General features: G+C 36.4%; 1 protein-coding gene across 6 annotated transcripts; it reads right to left on the reverse strand.

Annotated features, from left to right (window-relative positions):
• Window positions 1-475: 475 nt before the first annotated feature.
• On the reverse strand, window positions 476-24,697 carry NBN (nibrin). Of its 6 annotated transcripts, none has more exons than XM_019005612.2 (16): window positions 24,599-24,697; window positions 20,340-20,473; window positions 18,571-18,716; window positions 17,152-17,311; window positions 16,648-16,751; window positions 12,485-12,602; window positions 12,010-12,200; window positions 10,880-10,980; window positions 9,290-9,431; window positions 8,588-8,851; window positions 7,848-8,316; window positions 5,810-5,881; window positions 4,476-4,631; window positions 3,371-3,484; window positions 2,342-2,391; window positions 476-679 (listed from the first exon to the last, which is right to left on the reverse strand). In XM_019005612.2, the coding sequence occupies exons 4-16, from the start codon at window positions 17,176-17,178 to the stop codon at window positions 649-651; spliced, it is 1,839 nt and encodes a 612-aa protein (XP_018861157.1). In that variant the 5' UTR covers window positions 17,179-17,311; window positions 18,571-18,716; window positions 20,340-20,473; window positions 24,599-24,697; the 3' UTR covers window positions 476-648. The 6 variants fall into 6 exon arrangements, with proteins under 6 accessions (XP_018861157.1, XP_015473117.1, XP_018861156.1 ...); XM_015617631.3 differs by lacking the exon at window positions 24,599-24,697 and adding an exon at window positions 22,063-22,213 and having other exon boundaries at window positions 9,290-9,422; XM_019005611.2 differs by lacking the exon at window positions 24,599-24,697 and adding an exon at window positions 22,063-22,213.
• Window positions 24,698-24,708: the final 11 nt, after the last annotated feature.

Genomic DNA, 24,708 nt, shown 5'->3' on the forward strand with positions numbered 1-24,708 from the left:
CAACAGCTCTTTAAGACTTTGGCTTGGAAGTAGGTTTTAACAAATAAACATTCAACTACACTGACTTAAAGGTGTAAATGAAAATATGTTTAAGCAAGAGAAAAAGAAGCTGTTTTTTTCATTTCCAAGATGTTCTGTACCAGTAACAATAGTATAGGCTCTATTAATGAGCCACAGAGATGTGGTTCATTATGAATCATATCATGTTCAAATACCAGTTGCATCTCAGCCTCAACAGATTTTCAATTCTTATGACAACACCCTTGAAAATACCTAATTAACAAAGCCTTTCTGAAAAAAGAAAAAATAGCCAGGTGCTAATTTCCTTTTTTCCCCCCCAAAATAGTACTGATAATCAAACATTAGAAATAGCCTAAAATTAAATCCTTACTATCTACAGTATTTTACTGAGCATTACTCTGAAGTGAATAATGGGAAGGTCTTGACAATGGTGCAGTCTGTAAGTACCAAGCAGTGAAAGGAACTTTTGTTTTTCTTTAATAAAAACAAGACTTAGAAAACATGTCTTACAGTAAGAGATATTCAAATGCTCATATATAGGATATCATACACACTGTAACCAGGAAACCTAAGGAACCTGCTTTCTGCAGGTTTTTCCAGAGAAACACTGTAAATCCAGCTCACAATTTATCTTCTTCTTTTCACATTAGGATCATATCTGCAATAAATAAAAAATTTGTCACAAATAAGTAAAACAATTATATTCAAAGTTTATCTATATATACAATGTGATGCAAACAATTTTATTATATATTCACAACAAGGGAATGACCAGTCCTTTCCCTGACTACACTCCTATAATTAACTACAGTTACTACTATTTGACTGAAGGATGCATAAGGTAGAACCTGTTAACGAACTTACGACAACTCTTAATGAAATTTTCAATTTTCTAACTACTTACAACCTTGAAATCTGATGTACGAACAAGCTTCTCCAAGGCTTTTATGTCCCAACACTAAGCCATTTACTGGACAAGGACACCAAAAAAAAACATAGGTGGAGGGAGGGAAAAGGGGTCCTGTACCTTTACATTGATGTACATCTGCCCAAAACTCATTCAGACAAAACCCTTCTCCTGCCTCCTACTCCTACATAAAGTAGATCCTTGCCCTACCTTGCCCTTTATACAGCTTCTGATTGACTGTTTGAAATTTAGAGCTACTTTCTGGACATACTAAATAGTTACCTGGTTTACTGCAATATGCTTACAGTTTGGCTCTATTTGACACTGCTATCCCTTGGCCTTCTCCATTTGTACTTCGTCTCCCAAAATTCTGTCATTTCTTTGAAATTCTGATGTGTTTCGTATTCATGCATTAATAATTTAGACACAACTGAATGATCAGGCAGTTTTACTTCCACTAATTCTGCTTTCACTCATCAAGACTTTTTGTTTAGACAGGAAAATGTGACAACTTGTGAGCCAAATTACATCACCACATAGCTAGAAAGGTATTAGAAGTCACTGTTGTTTCTATACAACTCAGACTTCCAGCACTGTTGCTACTGTACAACTCAGGCTTCAAAAATGAAATGTCTACCTTTTGAAAGAAATGCTCCATCATTAACTGGGAACAGAGCAAGTTGTTAATGCAGTAGGATTTCCTGAATGGCTCTAACCTCTATTGATATGTAGTATTATGTTTGTTTGATAGTGATTCAGAATAAAAATCCTTCTTCACCATAGGCATTTTTCTACCTAAACGCACAACTTTTGGTGTTAGTCCAATTCATGACAGGTGAGAAGTCAAACACTGGTCACTTGTTTCTTCACAGAAAAAACACAGAAAGTAATGAAGTTTTTGCTAAACAAAATGAGGTCCCTATATTAACTCTCTTTATTTGACGTTGTTGTTGTAGCATTGTAACATGTTTGTTCAAACATTTACACGTCTTCTGGACAGCAAGTTCTACAGAAGATTCTACAGATTGGATATGGATTCTATGGGGAGGGGAGGAGTGGGGAGATAAAGCAGATAGGAGTAGGAGATGATACATGATGTAAATCTCACATCAGAACAACAGCACCTTCAACCCTGTCTGTGACTGGCTACAGAGATGCTGACAGTCATGAACATCTTTTCATGTTACCTCCTCCACCTCACCTCCTCCCCTTTCCCATGTTAAATGAAGCCTGAATAGTGTTGGGTTTTATTCCAGAGAAATTGCTAAATCACTTTGACTATATTCTACCTATGGGAATACATGAAATTTTGAAAAGAATAGTCAAAGTTGTCTTTTCCAAAATCAAAATTTGTCCAAAAAGACGTGATGCAAAAAACCCCCATTTTTTGAAGTTCAAACATTAAACCCTTACCTAAAGAGATCATCAGCAAGTGATTCTTCTCTTGCATGCCGATCCTGTTCCTGTGAAAGTTAATTTAATATTTGATTGCTCAGGATAGTTCTAATGAATCATCTAGAAAAACAATATTCCTGCACTAACCAAATTTTTCCTAAAGAAGTAAATTTTCTCTAAGTATTCCGTTTAGTACATATTTACATTAGACAAGTTATTTCATGACCCAAATTTGGCTACAGCCAACAACTAATGAAATGGAACAGTTTGTGAAAGGTGTCAGTTTTGGTCAGAAATGTTTTCTGGGTTTTGAGCACCATTATATAAATAAAAAAAAATCTGATTATTTGTATATAAAGGGAATTTTAATCAGCATTATATGCAGGAATTAAAAAAATGAGATAAGAAATGTTAATGCAACTGAATTTTAATCAGGCTGTGGAAACAATATGACTCATCAGCAAGTATTTTTAAGGAAACTATCAGAAAATGAAAGTCCTAGAGAACTGCCAAGGTAAGTATTTTTTTAGGGCTTTTATATCTAAAGATGTGCACAAAAGAAAAAATATTAAACTTATTCTTACCACATCTCTTCAGTATACTCCAAGAGAGTTTTACACATGCACTTTATATTCTATTCAAGAGTAGAATATCAACTGTACTGTTGATAACTATTTGAACACAGCTAGCCATAAAGAATTTCTTTCTACTCCCTGTCACATTCTGACATAGAGCTTATTTTACTCATCAAAAGATTGCTCTCATTTAGTTTACTGACTTTGCTTGCTATAAATATTTCTGATTGTATGAGTGTTGCATGTAAAATGAATTTTAATAACCTGAAAAAGAAGAGTGTTACCACTGACCTCAGGCATTCAGTAACTTTACTACTGTACATGCTTCCATGAACATGTGTGGACAAATAACTGGCTGAGGTTTTATTTAAAAAATAAAATCCCAAAGTGTTCCAGTAATGATCACAGTTTGATATAGCCACTTACATTAGTCAAGTTTTTATTTGATCATGTTTAAAAAATAATTTCTTACCTCCATTTCTTGCCTTAACCAGTCTTCTAGTTCTGAATTCTTTTTAGCATGGTGAGCAATCAAATCTGATCCTCCAATAATGTGTGGAAGTTGTCCTGCCCCCGGGTAAGCTACCTGTTAGACAATAAATTTTTACAACTACAAGGTAAGCATAGTGCAGGTAAAAGATCTGTTTTAACAAATTCAGAAAGTCTATTCAGATATCACAGAAGAAAGTCAGGCAGTCTTTCTCTGAATAATATTCAAAGATCATATTTAAAAGTGACTGAAGTTGAAAAAAGCATTTACAGAAATCTGTTAACTCCCTCCTTTTACCAAAAGAAACAAGCAAAAATACATCTGGTAAGTTAAATATGCTAAATAAATTTCATAGTGCATCAAGTGGAGTTTCAAATATTGATAAAATCAGTTTGTATTTTATTGTCAGACTCTATAAGCATCTGTTACAAAATGGCAGAAAATATTATCAGAAAATTAAAACATTATCCAAAAATGAGAGCACACTCCCAAGAAGTATTATTATGTGAACACATTCTATACATAATATTTTACTGAAATGCCTTTGTAGTCATCTTATACCATATGATTTTAATTTTAATATAAGCTGAATCAGTACTTTTACACTGAACACTAAGAATAATTTTCCTTCTGTCTTTAAGACCCAAGGAAGAAATCATCTTACTTTTATATGATATAGATTTAGTTCTATTTAGAAATCCAAGATTTATTAGTTAAAATGTAAGACTGTGAATCAGCCTATGCTGTATATATATGTCTTTGGAGAAGCAGAACCGCTGTCTTTTGGAGGTACCACGAGAAGTTATGGTAGCTATCACTTAACAACTTATTCCAAGTAACAGCTTGGAGTAGGGAGTACAAGTATCTAAATAACCTAGCACAAGGTAAGCCTTTGTCAACCTGGTACTTCTTCAGTCAACTAACAAAATATCTGTTTACAGTATAATATGGTATTTAAATTGTTTCTTTCTTTAGTAATTATCAATTTATAAAAAATCTTTAGTAACATATTTCTACTATCTGAACACAACACTTTTTAGTATTTTTAAATAGTGCCATCTTGTGACCATTTAAAAAACACACTAACCTTTCTGAACATTTTGAAATTTTTCTTCCCCCCATAGCTGGTATTTCCAGGAAGATGACTGCTCTGTCTTGGATGGCTGACAACCAACGATCTAAACTCTGTCAACAGAAGCCTGCTAGGAAGATTGCTGGAATCATCTTGGAGTTTGCTGTGGTTCTTATGTGGGAAAAAAAGGGAAGAAGCATTAAAGTGTATGAACAGGAAATGCAGCATAACTAACAGTACAAACTGTAGAGAAGTATCATGAGCAGAGCTAAGCAGATGTTAGGATCACAAAACAGTGAGGGGAAGCAGCCTCTTTAGACCATGAATAGAGTAAATTTGTTTTGCTTGTGTTAAAATATGTATTTAAATACTCCACAGCAGATGAATTTGAACATCTTCAGCTCAGTTCTAGCCTACAGATATCCACCCAGCTCTAGGGCTGTAAGCTGAATTTGATCAATGCATCAAATTTTTCTAGTCCATGAGAATGCTCATATGGCAGCAAGCTTGCATGGACACTTTGCTGCCTGGGGTTACATCTATGTGGATTCCACAGGATATCTCAGCACAGGACAAGTTCACAAGTAATATTAAACTCTGTTCAAGGACAGCTGCAGTCCAGATGCAGTACAGTTGTTTTATAGTAAAATATAACTAAAAGTCAATTAATCTGAGCTGACCCTGCACTTCGGTATACCTGCTCAGCAATCCCTCCTCTTGGGCTGATTTTTCTATGTAGGTGAAAAGGTGTTATTCTGGCCCTTGCTGACTGGCTACACTCTATCCCTCCAGAATTTTTTAATTTCAGTTTCATTCAATCTAGTCTCCTTTTCCTCTGCCTCACTGCCACTCCAAGCAATTCTCTTCTCCTTCCTTCCTTCATCTCACCTACAAAAAATTAGCACGCTATCTACTGTTAATCACTGTATACTACATCTATTTTCCCAGTGCTCCATCTCTTCCATTGCAGTTGTGATCTTACAGCAGACAAGATTGCATCCCTGGCAGGTCTTCAAGTAGTAATGGAAGCAAATCATCAGTACAAGTATTAACCACATTGAAGAATTAATACAATTACATGTAGCTTCAGTCACCTTTAAGTATCCACCCAAATGTCATTACAGAACCACACAGATGAACTGCAAGTGCTCTTTTTTTTCCACAGTCTACAAGCTGGACTACACCATTCATATTTACATATGTTTATGTTAAGGAGTACAATCTTCTAAACCTCCTTTATGCTGAAATAGGATCCAAAAATACTATGTCCTTAAGAGTAAAATTTTGATGTGTTTTTGTAATGCTTCTTAAAGCTCACTGTTCAAACTTACAATCAGCTGGCTCCTTACCAAGACTGATGACTCTTGCTTGATGTTACTTTTCTTTTCTGAAGTTAGAACTGATCCAAGTTCCTCTTCTTTCTATTTGATTAAGAATTATTTTAAATATAAAACTGAAATGAAATGGGAATTTAATTACATAAAATTGTTTTCTGCACTTTATGGTAGAATAAACATATTCAAATATAAATTTTAGACAGAAAAGAAATTGCCCTGTACTTCAGATTTTCTAGGATTTTATGCATACTGTAAAAATTGTTGAAGGTCTTCACTATTAAAAAAAATCACTTATTTATTCACCTTCTTTTTTTTCCTTTCTTTTTATAGACTAGGAAGCTTTGTCCATCTATACAGTCTTCAAAGTCCTGACAGGTTCTGGAAAACTGTAAAAGCTTTTGAATATAAAAAGTAGCACTTTCAGTTTCATATTTGAAGTGTACATGCGTGCAGAAAGGACACTTCATTACCAGGACAAGAAAGTATTCTGCAGATTGATTATGTCCTGTATTTTAAAACCAGATTTGCATAACATAAATTATTTTTATTGGTTGATAAAATACCAAATCAGCTTTATGCAACCTGTAAGTTTTGAGTCAATTACTCACATTCTTCGTCTTGCCAGACACACAAGTTGCATCTATACTTACAGAAAACAGTTAGCATATTAGCCTGGGGAGCTTTATCATGAAATCTCCTACCTAGTCCATCCACTGGAAATATATTTTACATTAAGCAGGTCACTATTAAACTATGAGAAGATTTCTTTTCTGCAAAAATCTTTAAGTGCATATCTGCTAAAATACCAGTTTAGTTGCACAAAAGATTTTTTTCTCCTTCAGAATCCTGACAAGGAGTTAGACTAGAAAAACTTTCCAAGCTCCAAGCAACAAAATTCAGTAGACTATTCCAAGTGCCAATTTTAGTCTGTCACTATGGTCAGACCTAATAAAAAGTACCTACTCAATGACAGTATAAGAAGCACGTAACAGAATTCTCTAAATTATAGAACTTGTCTTTTAAAGTTAGCCTGTTAGTAACACACACACAAAAAAAGCGTTATAATGAAGTTCACACTTCTCCAGAAGCAAGCTCCAGTAAAGCATTAACAGGGTGTCAAGCTGGTCTGACCTAAGGATGCACAGGCAACTACTAATTCTTATGTGGTCCAAGGAATCTTGCAAATTCCAATTAATCATGCATTCAAACTTTTAAACACTTAAACACTGCCTACACTGTAAATGGACTGGACAGTAAGTGTTAAAATATGTATTTTAAATAAATAAAAAATCAACTTGTTCTCTCATTTCCTATTGTATTGTTAATAGTCTAGACCTCTTAACTCTGTTTTCCTTTATAAACCCGCTTTTCTGTTTTTTCAACACAGTGAACAATGTTAACTCAAGGTATATTGTTTTCTTCGTATCTCTTAGAAAATTTCCTCAGTGTCAAAAACAAAACCAGAAAAATAATCATGAAAACACAAGCTGTGTCTTGGTTTTGCTGTTGTTTTTGGTTTAAAATTTCTCATTCAGGAATTTTAATAATCTTTCACATGATATCAAAACACTCAAAAGATGTTGGACACTACTGTGGTATTCAACAGAAGAGGTCAACTATACGTTTCTTCAGAAAAATTCATTACATAAAGATAATTGAGTTCTCTTAGAATAAATAACCATATAATTAACAGGGTAACAACCAATATGAGAAGTTTTTCTTGGACCAGGGATAAATTCTCCTATTCTACTTACAGTATATAAAGTTAAAAAAAAAGAGGAAAAGTTCAGAATACAAGCAGCTTTCAATTTGCAAAGAAAAAAATGCCCAGAAGAATGAAAAAACATTTAGGTAGGTGTAAAACAGCAATGTTCATGTGTAAAAGATGAACAATTTTGAACTAAAAATTGATGTACAAGATTTAAGCAAACAGATTTTACAAAGCCACTTTCTGTATGCAGACAGCCTCCTCCTTAAAGGAGCTAACTGCATCCTTCGAACCAAGTTGCAAATTTCAAGATGAGGCACGTGAGAAGAATATAAAACTTACCAACACTTTATTCTCCTCTCTCTGATTTACATTTACTTCTTGAATCCTTCTTCCTTTGGCTTCCAAACATTGTTTCTTTCGTGCATTTCCTCGAGCTTCCTGGTCATGATCTGTAATTTGATCTTCCCAGTCTACTTCTCCACTTCCAAACACAATTTCCAGTGCTTCTGTATCTTCAGATAAATAATTTAATTCCTTTCTCTTTTTTGGTGCATGATTTTCACTGGAAGTGGTTTTAGTGTCTGTTCTATCACTTGTTAGTTTGACACTTTCCCTCATAAGCTTTATACCCATGTCTTCTGCAAAATCTGGGTTTGGGTCCAGGATGTTATTTTTCTTTTGATGCTGTTTTGCTTCACTGTTGCAGACTGAGGAAGTTGTGGATTCAGTGCACTTGGGAAGAGGCGATGACCTTTCCTCCAATTTTGCTAGTTTGGATACAGATGTTTCTTCTCCTTCAGCTCTTTCCCTTAGCCAGAAATATTACAGAAATTACAAAAGAAAGAAATTACAAAAGCATTTTTGAGTATGATTAGCTGTACCCACAACATAACAGCTTCTGGGGTTTTAGTGACTGCATTGTGAAATTTAAAGTACCCCTGAGGAAAATCTTTTCATTCTAGGAATTTGATCTAAAATTTTTAAGTATGTGTCAAATTAAAATTGCTTAAGTTAAAATTTTCCATAAACGGCATGAATATACCAATAAGGGAAGTAATGTCAAGAAAATTTCCATGTACCTTTTTCTAGAAACCTGGAAGTAATTTGTAATTGAGTTTGACTGGTGACGTGAAGCACTCTCATGAGGTTTCCCAGCTTCTGAAAATTTAGATGGTGAGACAGGCTGACTTCTTTGACTGAACCCAGATGTTCTGTTCCCTCTAGGTATAGATGTTCCTGCATTTACACTGCCACTTGTGCCACTGCTTTTCTTTATGGCAGCTGTATCCTGGAAAGCCGTTTTCCTTTGTCTATGCACCTGGGAAGTATCCTGTATCTCCATACTTGATTGAAAAGGAAAGAAATGGCACACAGGATGTTACCAGAGATACACCAAATCAGAGATAAACTTTTTTAAAAAGCTATACCTGTACTTGGAACAAACTTATAAACAATGTGCTAAAAACAAACTACAAAATCTGCTATGATCAATACATTTTTATAACTGTGAAATGGCTTGAAATTTTTTAATAGTTCAGACAGTCAAGACAGATATGCAGTATCTATGTGTGCATTTGAAAGACATCTAAATCCTATGGGATGCTTTCTGTTATTTAGTACTCAAAAGCAGAAATTATCCCACTGTAGACAAATGACATCAATTTAGTGAATGGCACTTCTTACCCCATATATCTTTCCCCATGGCAATGATACAGTTCCTCTGCCACAAAAGACTGCTTTATTTGCCAATATTAGCTTAGAAATTTCCATGAATACTTTACCATGTCTGCTCTTCTGTATCAGCTATGTAGAAGGTGCTGCTATCTGCAGCAGTTGGCATTATGGTTTCATCCACAGCCAGACTCTGGGAAACAGCTCGGCCTACAACAGCTGATGCAGAACTTTCAGGTACAGCTGCAAGACCAACATGAGAGAAGAACAGGAAGGTTAATACCAAATCTGTGTTTCTTTGCACATGCTAACTGATCACATGAGATCTTTTTAAAATGATCTTCAAGGAGTTTTAATTAAAAAATAAGCAGATGTATTAATTAAAAAAAAAACTGTCAGAAAGAGTTCTGAAGGACCATATTCTGGAATTCGTTAAATATTCCACTGATTAAGTAATGGAATTCTACTTAAATAAAAATGAAGTATAATGGGAAATCATATACCACTATGTACATAATGTACTTAAAATACATTTTATGAAAAATATAAAATATATATCATGCAATATATAGATCATGCAAAACTGTCAGAGCACAAAATTCCTTATATTTACTTCTTTATAATGATCTCTAATGTGATTATTGTATCTGGGATACAAGTTTATTCAATTGTAAACACAGCTCCCTTTAAACTCTGATATCCAGTCTGTTTACACAATTTCAGACAACTTAACTTTTATCTAGTTGAATCACTGGGACTGGAAACAAGAATCAGCATCTCTGCCAGTACTGCATATAAGTCTTTCTCTATTCAAAATACATTTTCAAGTAAGTATTGTTCCTACATGTACAGACAAATTCTGGGGTTTTTTCTTTAATTTTTTAAAATAATGGTAGATTTTTCTACCTCATACAACATTTTGCAGAACAAAACAATCTATAAAACATACTTCTGAAAATTTTATAGTAGCGAAATACGGAATAATATGAAGAGGCACAAAAAGAGAATTAGACAAACAAACCTCTTTCTCTCTCTCGAAGACTTTTATTATTACCACATTAGCAAATACAAGCTTCAAGACTTAGAATGTCCAGTCTCAAAGTACTACTTTGGCAAATGTGGCAATCATGTCTCATTGTCTTAATTTATGGAAAGATTATTTTTAGTCTTTAACTATGCAGGAGGTGACTGTATTTTCCTAAAGCAAATTCTGTTTTGTGCAAAGGGCAAAAAAAGAAAAAAAAGCAAGCCTTAACTAATTATTTCCATTCCTATTCTCTTGATTTCTGACATTCATCTTTTACTTCCTGATTATCCCAGTTTTTTACAACACAGAATAGCATGGAATTCAAACTACCACACACATATGAATTCAGTGGTCACTAAAAATATGAATTTCAGATGTTTTTAAAGTATCTTTCCTTTCAAGGTCACTGCTCTGTGTGTCTGTCTTTTAGGCTAGTTTTAGATTTACTTTTTTATTTACATCTAAGAGTCATCTAATTTTCATTGCAATTTACTGCAAGACCATTAAAAACCAATTACCTCTTTGGAGTCATATATATTTTTCATAGAATGTCATTCTTTTTTAGTGGTCTTGCAAAACAAAACAACTTGAACATCATAATTGATGCTTCTACACAAAAAGAAGTATTGCCTCTTTGAGGCTGTTAACTTATTACTACCCTTCTTCCAAATACCTTTGGAAGCAGGCTGCTTTCGAGGGTTGCAGTATTTTTCCGTAGACATGAAGATAACTGCCAATCCAATTTCTGCCTCTGGAATAGCCCTTAAATTCTTACTGTTAATATACAAATAAAAAAAAATAATTATTTTTCAGTACAGATTCAAATAGGCAAATGAGAACAGGTATAGCAAAGTACAAAATATTGCATTCCTCCTCCAAAAAAAATCAGCCTACACTACAGTTCTTCCCAACAGAGTAAGTCAGCACAATTATCCTTTATTACAGCCATGTCCCATATCTATTAACTCCCGTGTTTCCTGCTGCTGTAGCCACTGTCTGGCTCCAGTAATCTGGCCAATACATCTCTCCTTTTGTGATTTTTGGGCATTTAACCAATTATGCCCTACCTCTGATTCAAAAATGTGTGAAAAAAGATTTGAAAGATCTCACCACTTCTTACAAGTCAGGCACCCTTTCCCCTCAGTCTTCTGTACTACAGTCATAAGGAGAGATTGAATATTGGTTTCTCTACCTAAGGACTGAGAATTTGTTTTATTGTTTTAATAAAATGGCATAATGATAATCCTAGCATCTATGATGTTATAATGCAGTCTGCCCTCTCAAACAAAACCTACCACCAAAACAAAAACTAATTAGCATTAAACAGAAGCTGTTCTTCAAAAACACTGTATACAATAATTGCACAACAATGAATTACATGACCTCAAGGTGCCATCTCATCTCTTACTGATGAAATACATATAATTAATAAAATATCATCAATTATCTATTTTGCATTCTTAGAATATATTCATTTAAAATTCTTTTAAATAGTAGAAGAGAAATTACTTGCTGTCTGTAATTTTAAAGCAGCTTCATCACAATGTATTTTTGTAGAAGTGAGTTCTACAAAAAATTAATGAAAAGAGAAGAAAACAAATTCCATCAAATCCTCACAGAACTGCCAAGTTCTTTCTTTACTGCTTCAAGAAGTTTTAGTTACTCCACCAAATACTTAGAACAATGAAAAAATGCCCTCTCTATAAGCAACTTCCTGCTTAAATATGTATGCAAACACCATGACCAAGTCTCTGTAGAAGTTCTGAAATTACCCTACCACTGTAGAAGAGAACAGTGCTGCACCTTTCTAAGGTAGTCAGAATGGAATCCATCCAGTCTGTCACAGAGCCAGATCCTGAGATCTGAGAGTCTGCCAAAACCACATCAACAACACAGACTTCAGGAGAAAGTAGTAAAGGAATTTCTTTTCTTCCTTCTGTCACCAACTTTACTTCCCCTCCTCCAAGAACAACTGCTGGACCCAGTTTCTTGTGCTAAAAAGAGAATGCAAATAAAAAGAAATCTTAGAATGCAGTCAGTTTAGAGGTATCAGAATAGAGAACTACCAGCGTAGTGCTTCTCACTGATGCACTACTGCAGATGTAATATATTCTGTTCCTCTTCTACATTCTATCTTGCTTAGGCCACTGTACAGCAGGATAAATACACAGAAATCCTTCTTTCCTGATGAACCCAGAATGAGTGTGATTTCAGAGTGAGCAAACCCGTACTGAGCTACCTACCCCTGCAATATTTTTGCAATGTAAAGCCTGATTACCTGCTTGGCAGTTAGAAATACAAAAGTTTTTCCACTGAATATTTTTTTCCTTTCATGATGCTCAGATAAATCCAGGTTTTCACTGCTAATGGAAGGCTCATCAACTGGAGGATAAAAGCTGCAAGAACAGAAAATGAAAGTTACAAAATTCAGATTTTCTTATCAGTACTGACTCATAGTCCTTTCTGTTTTAAAGTTCTGAATTTCTGAAAATCCTGCATTTCTCTCTTAAAACTACTTACATAAATAATTTTCAAGAGATTGTTAAGAACAGAGCCCCTAATTTCTCAGCATCAAAGACCAAGACATACCCACATTCCTACTAACAATACAGACAAACGAGAATGCAACTTCATTCTGCACTTATTCTAGATAATAGTAAAACTCCACACAAAATTAGTCACCTTGCTTCCTCAACCCTCCACGTGGGGATAGTCACCCCTCATTCTCCTCTACTGTGTCAAGAAATTGTGTATCACTACACTCAAAACAGCCATAATATGACAGCAGACAAGTATACTTCTCTTGCTGGTGGGATAGAGAACTGAAGGATTCACTCTGCAGATTGTCTACTGTTTTTTCCAATACAGGCAAAGGGAGCAGGAGTTTAGCTGAGAAATATATTAGGCAAAAAGAAATTCTACCCTGAAGCCCTAAATTTTGTCAGAGCCTGTGTCCTCAGCTCCAGTTAATGATGGCCTGCCCAGAGCACAAAAAGCCTCTAGAGTTAGGAATTAATCTAATCAATAATTTCAGGATACTTACAACATCTTTGAGCCACATATTCCCTTCTACAGCAGCTCTGACAGAGCAAGGTGAAGGCATCCATCAGAAAGAAGGTAAACTACAGGTCAATTTTAACCAAACTACACTACATCTGTACCCAAACAGCTGTTTATGTACACAGTTTAGCTGATGACTGAACTACTTATCTTAATTCTGACTGCTAATTATATATTCTTTTCATACTACTATGCAGGAAAAAAAAAGATGCTGAAACACACCATCAAATTTGTTTTAACAGCAATGATTGGCAGACTCTAAAGAAGACACATATGAAGTGCTGAAATATTGACGATTCAGAAAAAAATTGAGCATCTGTAAACAGAAAAACATCCCTCAAACATTGAGAACATTCATGTATTTCAAGCTGAACACAAAAATAAGTACATAAATTTCCTACTTCATCCAAATACACAATTCAATTATGACATGCTAAAATGTGCTATATAGTCACAGGTGTTTTTAAATAATATTCATTCTTATGTGTTCTTCACAATCTCAGTCTTCACAATCATTCTTCAAACTTTATGTACACAATGAAAATTAAGCAACCTGAATCTACCAGATTTTGAAAGGTGAGTATTCGATCTATTTCAGCAGCCTGTTCAAATCTGTTTACAAAAATATTGTTACATTGAAATTGAATAGATGTGATAAAGCCTACTAATTTAAAATAGAAATAGGGCAATTCAGACTTTACTTATTATGCCAGACAACTTCTGGTAACAGGCCCCATAGAAACAGATTTAACCTACGATAATACAAGGGACAAAATAATCTTTAAAGATGAAAGCATGAGTAAAAATGGAAAAACAACAGTTTTCACGACTTTGAAACTGGACCATAGTTTCTTTATAAATATATTTTAAAATCTCCATTTTTTAATTTCAACAAACAACTTTAACTGATGATTGTCTCCAAAAAAACCCAAAGAAACAACCTTTGATTTTCCTTATAAGCTCTTATCCAATGGCGATTTAAGCTCAAAAGGCAACAGTCTTTTGCCATCAGGATTCTGAAGTGCTCCTCATATTTAGTCTCATAAGCTTTTAATAGTAACACCATTATCCAGAAAAGTTCCTCTGGAACCTCGAAGCTCCCAATAAATAGATTTTGATTCTTGGTGAGTTTCTGTTAAAAACTCTATTACCCTGCACTATTGACACTGGACTGCAGTAATAAAACACATTATTTCATACAGGACTGTGTTTATGCAGTCATTTGTGAAATCTTCAGTTTTTGTTCTTCCTTGCATAGGTTATCAGAGAGTACACAAGACAGGGGTAACACCATAAAAAAAACTCACGTCCCACATTCATACAGGAATTGTAGGTTTGCCATTATATGAAGTCTCACTGTAAACAAAAAAGATTCTTTAATTATTTTTTTCTTTTTAAATTTGAGATGTTTCCCTAGAATTTTTTGGAGGGATCAGCTCTGCAATGTTAGTATTGATTTAATTAACAGTGTCATCCAGTATTGCTGTCTCCATATAATTTTCCTGTTTCACACCCAAACCAGTACTGCCCCAAGCTGTCTGGTATCCTGTGGCTATACCAGCTCAGGTCAGCTCTAGCTACAATGCACAGTGTAGAGATTCCAAGTCAAGGTTAGAAGTAGTTTTGGAAATTTAATGAAAATAGCTGCTAAGTAAATTTTCAGCATCTTCACACAAGTCACATCTCAATAATATGACCTATTTAAAATACAGCAATTACTTTAAACATAGATCTGTCTATTACATTAACTGTTTCATTTAGCTTGATGCAGAACTCTCTGTGAAAGCTACATGTGTGCACTGCTAGTGTCACTACCTTTTAGTCAGTTCAGGCCCCCTCAGCATCTTAAAAGTTAGCAAAATTATTTCAAAAATGTAAACATATCCATCTGCTTCTTTTTTAGGCAGCACTTAAAAGCCAATTATACTGTCACTTCTGTATTAAATGGACACACATCCTGGTTCCAAGACAAAGACACTGTTGACTTGTTCTTGTAATAGACAGGAACAGCAGCATTACCACCAGGTAATACTTGACCAAACAAATTTCAAGTTGCACAACCAATCACTAGCTTTTGATGGCTTGTATGACCTATACTACAATAGATTGAAAAAATCTTGCAGGAAAGTATTTCAGAGAGTACTAAATTGTTTGTTTAGTTTTCCTACATCCTCTGAAAACAATGCAGAAGTTTAACTAGAAGGGAAAGTTTTAATTCATTCAGATTCTCCCTTTCTTTTGAAAGTGAAGAACAAATGAGTTTTAAACCACTCACAGATGACTGATCTGACGTGTTATATAAACCCCACTAACGTAAAGCAGCATCTAGAAAATAGGGAGTATTTCCTACCAATTGCTCCAGATTGGCGTCTGTATTTTTCTAACAAGTAGTGTCATGTTCTATGAAATGTACTTTACCACATATCAAGCACAGCTTATTGTGAATCCTCTCATTTTGTTTCTGTTTCCATGTATGCACCAGAAGTTTGTTTAGTAACTACTGAGCCTCAGCCTTCAAACTGTTCTATCAATGGCTACTTCCACATCTACTAAAGAAAATAAACTGCCATTTCCTAACATATATGCATATTTATGCACATATGAATGTATAGACATAGAGAAAATTTCTCAGCTGTATAAACCATACAACAAAAAACCAACAACCACAACCCCCAAACAAAACACACGTCTCCCTTTTCAAGGTAAAATGAGCAGCAATATGGGCTTAGATGAAATTGTCACATACAATATTGGGACTGTTTTACATTTTCTCACATCAAGAAAATAAGAAGAAGAGCTATTCTGCAGAATTTACTGATTCCAAATTAAGAATTCCCTTTTGAAGTTAATTTAACCATGAAATCAGTGAGTATTTTATTGTCATTTAGTGAAGGCCAATGCATAGTAGTCTCACTTCATCTCTTGACAGATAATTAAAAACCTCTTCCATTTCAGAGAATTCAACGATCAGGCTAACTCTGTTCAGACCGAAGTTTACAGTAAACTCAGTAACTAACAGCACACTGGGAAAATAACTCTACATAATGAAAGAAACTTGATACAATTGCTTTATTTTTATGTATCAATTCCCAGAAGTGTTTGAAGCAATACTTAAACTCCAATAAAACAAATTCCTTTTTAGAGACAGTAACATCTCTAAGAATAGAGTCAATTCCAGAGCTCATTTTATAACTCTAGGAATGAGAACAATAAAATTGCAAGAATATTAAAATGTTCATCATATTAAGCATTCTTCCACAAATAAAATTACTGTGAATTGCATATTATGTCAAAAATCAACAGATAAATGTGTAGTTATCTGATAATCTAATTCCCATAAATTTCATTCTGCAACACAGTAAACATGATTTGGCAACTTACCTTTCATGATTTGGCAGCTGTTGCCTGGACTGAATAGCTTTGATTAATTCAGAAAAAAATTCTGGTTTTATAATTGGTCGAGCACAAATCAAAGCACATATAGTCTGAAAAAACAGGAAATACAAATTTACTGCATAGAAGAAGTTCAAAGAGAGTATGGTTTGACTGACATTTGTTTTTTAAGAGCTAAGATGTGGAAAATATCAAACAAATAAAACAATACTCATTTGTGCTTCTAGGATTGTTTTGCTTCAAACAGCCTAACTTTAAATTGGTGTCTTGATTAAAGTTATGAAAATGTAGAGGGCAACTGATGAAAATCACTAAGTCTTCAAAACTGGCTTTTTTTTGTTTTATTTCCCTACAACCTCCTGTTGACATACACATCCTCAAACTTGGAAGAAGAGTTGACTACAGTATTGTAGAGAAAAATCTTCAGCAGGTCTAGAATTTAATTAGCATTTGTGGGAAAACTGCAAAGCAACAGGCAAAAGCTCTACATACCTTAACAGTAACTTTTACTGATACCATTACAAGGTGGGTACATTCTACTGTCCATTCATTCACTACAAGGCCTCCAAGCTGCTGAATGGCTTGATTTAAAGCTTTTTTCTGAGCTACATCCAAACATGAGGAGCAGACAACCAAAGGTTCATATTCCACTCTGCAAAGAACAAGTAAAAGAGAATTGCTTAAGTGAATTTGGCCAATCATTATGATGAACAGAGCTGACTTAACTATCACATTTGTATCTCATGTAATTCTGAAGGAAAAAAAATAAAAGATCCATACTCTAGTCTAGATCAAAGTAAAATCTTCCTGCTTTAAAATTTACTGAAGAAACAAAATACTAATTTTTATTCAGAAAAATTTATGACAACTTGACCTGATGTCTGAAATATTTCTATGGACTTGTGACTCTTTAGACATCACACAGAATTAGTGCTGCAAGAATAGTGCAGGGTCTTGGAATATCAAAATAAATTTGAGTGTGTGCCTCCAAAAGCAAAAGCATGGTCAACAGAACACGTCACCAACAGATCAATACTTAAAAATATAAGTGTCATAAAATCCAATTTCAAGTAACGGTTTCCTAATATTTCCGTTATCCTTGACCATAAACTTTTATACGTATTTTAGATCTTCCATGTCAAATTACATTATTTTATTTTTAGATTATTTAAATTTCTTTCTACTTTGTAGACTTTCTAGTACAACAGCCATGATGTATCCGGTCTCATGGTATGATTCCTGTATCATGTTTCGGGTATGTTTACCTAAAATACAAAAAAAATAATTCATTGTAGTAATTGGAGGAGAGTTTTTTCTAACAATAACCAATACCAGCAGCATTGATAAAACTGAATAAAATTTAAGGCACAAAGCCACCTTCTGATTACTTGGATTTTAATGATTATTAGACTTTTTCTATTTATCTGCTACTTCATTCCCAGAAGTGCTTCCTATAAATAAACAGACAGCACTGGCTACCATGTTAAATTTGGAAAAAAATATCAAGTTGGGTTCACATCCTCCTGCAACATCAGTTCTTTTCTCATTACATTATGAGCAGCTCACAAGGGCTCCAAGAAACTCTAAACCTTTCTCCTTCTTCTCATTTGGTGTAAGATTTTGTTACTTGCCTAAGAGAGCCTGAAAATACTCACTGTACATGACACACCTTCTAAAATGCCAACGCTTTCTTATCTAAAATTTTAATCTCCCAGTGTCAAAATAAATTACATAAGAATATAATGGAAAACTATTTCAGAAGCAGGTGTGGAACACAGGCAAAATACTATTCACCTCCTTCACTTCCTAAAAATTCATCATTGCTGTATCACTTGCAAAGTTGTATGATGTGCTAAAATACTGTTCAAAAAATTAATTTTTTACTTGATGTTTTATAATCAAAACACTTACCTAAACTTGCTCTCAAAGACTCCAAAGTTGATTCTGTCACCAGACTGCAAAGACACTGAAGTACCATTGAGTTTTGATCCATTAACAAAGGTACCATACTTAGACGTATCTCTTACTGTTAATATAGGTACTGAGAGAGACTGACTCTGAAAATAAATATAAATAAGCCATTACAGATTATCAGAATGAGACAGCTTTATCAGAAACAAGTTACTATCACTGTGGATCAAAGCAATGGATAAATAAGAAGCAGCCCACAAAATACCATCTTAAATAGACTCTGGAAAATGAGGCTTGCTATATGTAATTATTTATCTTCTGTTTTTCACTGTAGAGGAAGGAGAAAATCCACATGTTTTTAGCTTTAGAACTTTTGTGCTTCTTACACTTAGTCCTTCTGGAGATTACACTTTGTCTTTCTGGAAACTGTGCATGGCAGTCATTCATTGGCCCAAAGCCTGAGCTAGTGCAATTAGGCAAGGCTCTGAGATTTATTATGTTTTTACCTACCACTCAATTCTATTCTGGGCACTGGGCTGAATAGTAAGAAAGCCTAAGGTCACCTGAGGGCACTTTCTTGTGCTTCCTTCCATGAAGAATGCTACTCTTCCCCAAACTGCAGGACCTGGAGACTCCAGCATCTCTTGAGAAGAGGTTAGATATTGTCAGATTTCCAAAGTGGTTCACAAGTCAATGAGAACACTGACAGCTTGTTTTTATGAAATTCTGCCATGCAGTTATATGGTATTTCACAGAACAGATAAGGTTGGAAGGGACCAGTGGAGATGACCTAATCAAACCTGCCTGTTGAAGCAGGTTTGCTTATAGCAGGCTACTTAGGATTGTCTCCAGGCTCCTCTGGAGTATCTCCAGAGACAGAGACTCCACAGCCTCTCTGGGCACTCTGTTCCAGTGCTGAGTCACTCTCACAGTAAAGTTCTTACTCATGTTCAGTGGAACTTTCTGTGTTCCAGTATCTGTCATTGTCTTTGTCCTATTGTTTGGCACCACCAAGAAGAGCCTAGCTCCATCCTGTTGACACCTTCTCAGCTACTTATAGACATTGATGAGGTCCCTTCTCAGTTGTCCCTTCTCAAGGCTGAACAGGCCCAGATCCCTCAGCCTTTCCTCACAGCTGAGGAGCTCCAGTCCCCTCATTATCTTCATAGCCCTCTGCTCGATTCACTCAGTATTTGCAGAATTAAAGGGACAAATTTATTTTATGTATTTTACATGTTTTATTTTAAAACTGCGTAAGGTTACATAAATGAAATTTCTGCTGACTGGCTTCAGAACATCCATATATGTCACAACACTTAGTGACAGCATATTGCTGATTGCTAATTCTCCTTGGTACGTTTTTCTTTTCTGTGCCCTAAGCAAATACAGAATTAATGATGTGAAATGAAACAGAAACTAAGTCTGCAGTAAAACAACTGAAGCACTTCCCTGAACCTAAAATCTGCCTGTGCAGTGAAACTTAATAATTTTCCTGCTATGATTATTTTAATACAAATTCCTAGTGAATCTTTCTTTTGAGATAAAAGGAAGCTTGGACTATTAAATTATGCCACTAGATTCCTTAATGGAAGCAAACAAACCTAAGGGGAAAAAAATTCAATATTTAAAAAAAAAAAAAAAGGACAAGTGATCAATGGTTCTACTCCAAGCATGAAACAGGTGAGAGCAAAACATGAGTATGCATGGTCATAGCAGCCTGAATTATTCCCATAGAGCATTGATAATGTAGTAAAATGGTGGCTACTTACAGGGCTTGTTTCAGGCCGACTTACGGTCAGAACTGCATGACTTCGACTGATAGACTGATCATCCTGAATTAAAATTGAGCAGTTTTTGCGTCCAACAACATATTCTGTACCACTTAAAAGCCGATATGGCTCTCCTGGAAATAAACAAGAGACAGAAAAATAACAATTTAGAAAAAAACATCAAAAAAACTGAAGCACATAGGAGAGCTACTGAGAAATTTGTAGTACATCTAAGTCTCAGCTTTGCCATGCATCATTTATACATTTATATTATATCATTTATGGTCAGAGCATGGTGCTAGTAATTCCAAGGTTGTGGGTTTTATCCCCATGTGTGCCATTCTCTTAAGAACTGGACTCAATGATCCTTGTGGGTCCCTTCCAACTCAGAATATTCTGTGACTCTGAATTCTGTGATTCTGATTAGGCTGATTAAAATTATGCATTTAGCTTACAGACAAAACCTCTTTCCTTCTTTCTTGCTCCCTTTTGTCTGTAAAAGGATACGTTTTACCATAAACAAAGCAGTTTCAAAAGTGGTGACACACTTTTTTCAAGGACAATATAATTCTAACAATACTTTCTTGAAGATTAAGTGCAACATTTAGAAGAAAATAAAAACAAACAACACAATATAAGAGGTTTTCTAAAACACCTTTGTAAGGGCACTTAATTTTTTGAGGTTCTATTATTTATTCACTTAACTGATTAAGAGGTTCAGAGGAAAATGTCCTCCTAATGAATGTAAGATCTTCATGTAAATCAAACTGATAGTAAGTTCAGCCTCTGACCAATGTTTATGTTTTAGCTTATGCTTTGAACTCGTCACTTGGACCCCATGGTGGCTTCCCAGTGAATGGCTTGACTGTCTCCCAAAGGTGTGCTACCATTGGTCAACAGAATAAAAAATGTTTCTTGATAAATAATAAGTACAGATAAATAGTCATTATCAAGCCTGGCAAATAACTTTTCAAATACAAACTGTACAGAAAGGATCATTCTGAATAGAATGAACAGTGTTTTGATTCATTCAAGAGCTCTCCAGGCAGTAAGAGGTAAATCAGTTCATTTCAACGGGATTAGGTGCTGTATCTACCAAGAAATAAATCAAACATCCAAAATTTCCTCCCAGTACACCAGGGAATAGAGAACAGATGCAGTTGTGTTACATCTGTTCCTCATAAGCACTTAGGAAGAAATGCATGTATTATGTGACACCTATTAATAAAGCTCCTATGGACAAGAAAACGGAATAAAGTATAGAGGCGATTTAGTTTCAAATCTCTGCATGCAAGAAACACCATGTAGTTCAACACTTAGTCCTTGAAACATCAACACAATATTTAAGGATGGTTTCTGAGGTTGCTGCCTCCGAATTCAACTCTCCAGGTATTTCAAAGCAGGACTCTGTAACCCGAAGCACCCTGTAACATTCCACACAGGTTCAAGAAGAAGCCCTACTAGATTTAACAGGCGCTGTGGTCGGCAGTGCTCCTGAGAAATACGGAGGCTTCACCGCCGAAAAACGGCGAGAGCGACGAGGCCTTGGATCACCGTGGGCCCGAGGCAGCCGGGACACCAAGCCCGGCCGGAGCCAGCCCTATGGAAGCCAACACAACGGCAGGCCCGGGGACCCGCGCAGGCACCGCTCGGGGCGGGGAGGCGGCCCGCGGTGCCTGGGCCCAGCCCGCCGGTGCGGCGGCGCCGTGTGCCGCTCCCTCACCTTTTCCCGAGGCGGGCACCAGCTTCCACATCCCGGAGCTCTGCCCGGCAGCCCCCGGCGAGCCGGGGCGAGGCCGGGCCGGGGAGAGAAAATCCCGGGACCCGCCGCCGCGGAACCGCGCGCAGGGCCGGGCTAAGGGAGGGACGCGGCCGAGGGCGCCGCCTACTGGCCTCGCGCAACCTCGGCAGCGCTGGCCCGGCGCGCGTGTGCGGGGGGCGGGGCCGGGCGGGGAGCGAGGCGGAGCCGGGGCGGGGCCCGGGCCATGGGCGGGACCGGCTCGCAGCCGAGGGTGGCGTTCTGCCGCAACTCACGCCTGTGCCCGTGTGACAGCCGGTCCCCTCCGTCCCGTGTCAGCGTGCCTCGGGGCTAGCCTCTCCGGCCCCGGGGGCAGCTTCTCACAGGAACCACCTCTGTGCCCCCCCCGACTACCAAAAACCAGGCCGTGCAAAACCAATACATTCAGTCATATCATCTTGTTCATAGAAATACAATGACTATGTCACAGGTAGCTGTTTGGCACATTTGTTTTTTCCAATGCATAGTTTGTAGTTTGTTTCCTCTTGTTAGCATTGTTCTGGTGAAGCTTCCTACATTCTGTAGTATTTGGCGGTTTAAAAGCTTCTCTTGAGCTATATACATTCTGTTTCTCCGACTTTTTTTTTTTTGTGGTTTGTTTCTTGGATTTGTTACTGTTCTGTTTTTCTGTTCAGCGACTGCAGATACCTTGAGACTCAGTGTGGTTGAATGAACTGATTGTAATGGAATGTTACTATGTCAGTTTTAGAGCAACTCTCTAACTCTTACTAGATATATTCCACATGCTGCTTTAATTATAAATGTGGCAATTACTGCCCAGCAGTGTGGAACTATTGCTTCAATGCCTACCAGACAGCATGCAGAACTCATGAAGATGTTACCTACTCTAGAGCTTACTGAGCCACAGAGCATCAACTATTTTTTTTTTTTTTCCTAAATGCTGAACATTTAGGGAAAATTGCTGTTTCGCCATCTTTGTACAGGGCAATGAGGAATAAGCCTTAGGATTTAAATTCTGCTTCCTCTGAACTCCCACAGAGGTGTGTAATCAGTTCACATGGAATTCTTAATTCAAAAGCTGAGAGTACAGATCCACTGATAGATTTGTTGTCTTTCATGCCAAGTTTTGTAACTGCATAGATCATCAAGTGTGGTGTCCTCCCCTCAAAACCTGAAGCTTTATTAAATCTGTAGGTTCTTACAGCTACTATGCTACTCCCCCAACCCTTTACCCTTCCTTATGAGTAGATACAATTCTGCAGGTTTCCCTGTCTGATTACCAGGGCTGTAGAAATGGGTGGGTATCAGTCAGTCCTTACTTTTTCCATCAGCCAGTCTCTGTGTTCAACACATATAAATCAAGTGTCTTGTTATTGCAACATAATCCCCTGTAGCTGAATGATGTTCACAGACTGCTTAGCTGTTTCTGAACTCTATTAACAGCACTGAATTTGAAAAGAGGACTCTTGATCTTTCTGGTAAACCTTGTTTCACAGCAGTCAGCCAGTGCTGATGTGTGCAGAGAGCAGAGCCTCTTTCTGCTGCCCAGGAGTGATTTTTGAATGCACAATTTCACCTCAAATCAGGCCCTGTGTTACCCACTCCATTTGAATTTCTAGCTAGCAAACAGCTAATATTCGCAGCCACCTCTTTTCTCCTATTTCTTTAACAAAACAACTCCTCTTCCCTCAAAACACATGCCAAGAACAGGCCACCATACTATGGGTAAAGGGCACAACAATTCTTGGGTTTAGATACCCCAAGGAAAGCAAACAAACAAAAACACCAAAACCCCCAACAAACAAGCTAGTTATTTAGTATCCTTTAAATAGAATTTAGAAAATCACTTACAATACTAAAATTCCAACCCAGTGAAGTGGATAGACTGAACCAAGCATTCTCCAGCTCTCACAACTGGAACTGGAGGCACCAGGGTGGTACTGGCATAGAGAAGATGCCCCTGTGTTGTTCCAAAATAGATTCTTTCACCTGGTGTGCAAGAGGCCAATCCACATTTGATTTAAAATGCAGAAAGGGGTGTTGGGTGACAAATCCACAATGCTGGTACAAGGACTACCAAAACTTTTCACTATTTAAACATTTTAGTAAACAAAGGCATTCATATTCATTGGCTACCAGTTACCTAGTTCTCTTATTAATTAGTATTCTATCTACTGTTGGTTAATGATCCTCTTGCTTCTCAAGCTGTTTAGTCCATATGCTCAGTATTTCTCTTCTTTTGGGTCAGTGGGCAATCTCCCCCATCAGAAATACCTTTGACCCAGTCAGAGCTGACTTGAGCAAAGTTGCTGAGTCGCTTTATTATCTTTTTTTCCTTATCTTGGGGATTCTGCCAAATGCCCTCGTATCCCATAAATTCTGCATTCTTTGTGTCCACTGTCAATGATACATCCTTCTTCACAAGTTTTGTTAATCACCCTCTAGGTCAGATCATGGAAACATGTGAAGTCCTAAGCCTTAACAGGACAATTTCACCGACCTGGACATCGCTTAGACCTTGTTTGCTCCTTTCTTCTTGATTAGGCTTGAAAGCATACGAAGATCAAACATCAAAGAACGTCCTTCCCTATTCTGTGTTTTGCAGCACCT

This window comes from Parus major, chromosome 2, assembly GCF_001522545.3.
Source record: "Parus major isolate Abel chromosome 2, Parus_major1.1, whole genome shotgun sequence".
Classification (NCBI taxonomy): Eukaryota; Metazoa; Chordata; class Aves; order Passeriformes; family Paridae; genus Parus; species Parus major.

Excerpts from the sequence above, each read along its gene's own strand:
- NBN (XM_019005611.2), bottom strand. The coding sequence starts at position 22,093 with ATGTGGAAGCTGGTGCCCGCCTCGGGAAAAG. Across the intron at positions 17,312-18,570 it reads GTCTTTGAGAGCAAGTTTAG|AGTGGAATATGAACCTTTGG; the intron begins GTAAGTGTTTTG and ends TGTTCTTTGCAG. Across the intron at positions 9,432-10,879 it reads AAAGCAGCCTGCTTCCAAAG|GTCTTGCAGCTGTACCTGAA; the intron begins GTATTTGGAAGA and ends TCTCTCATGTTG.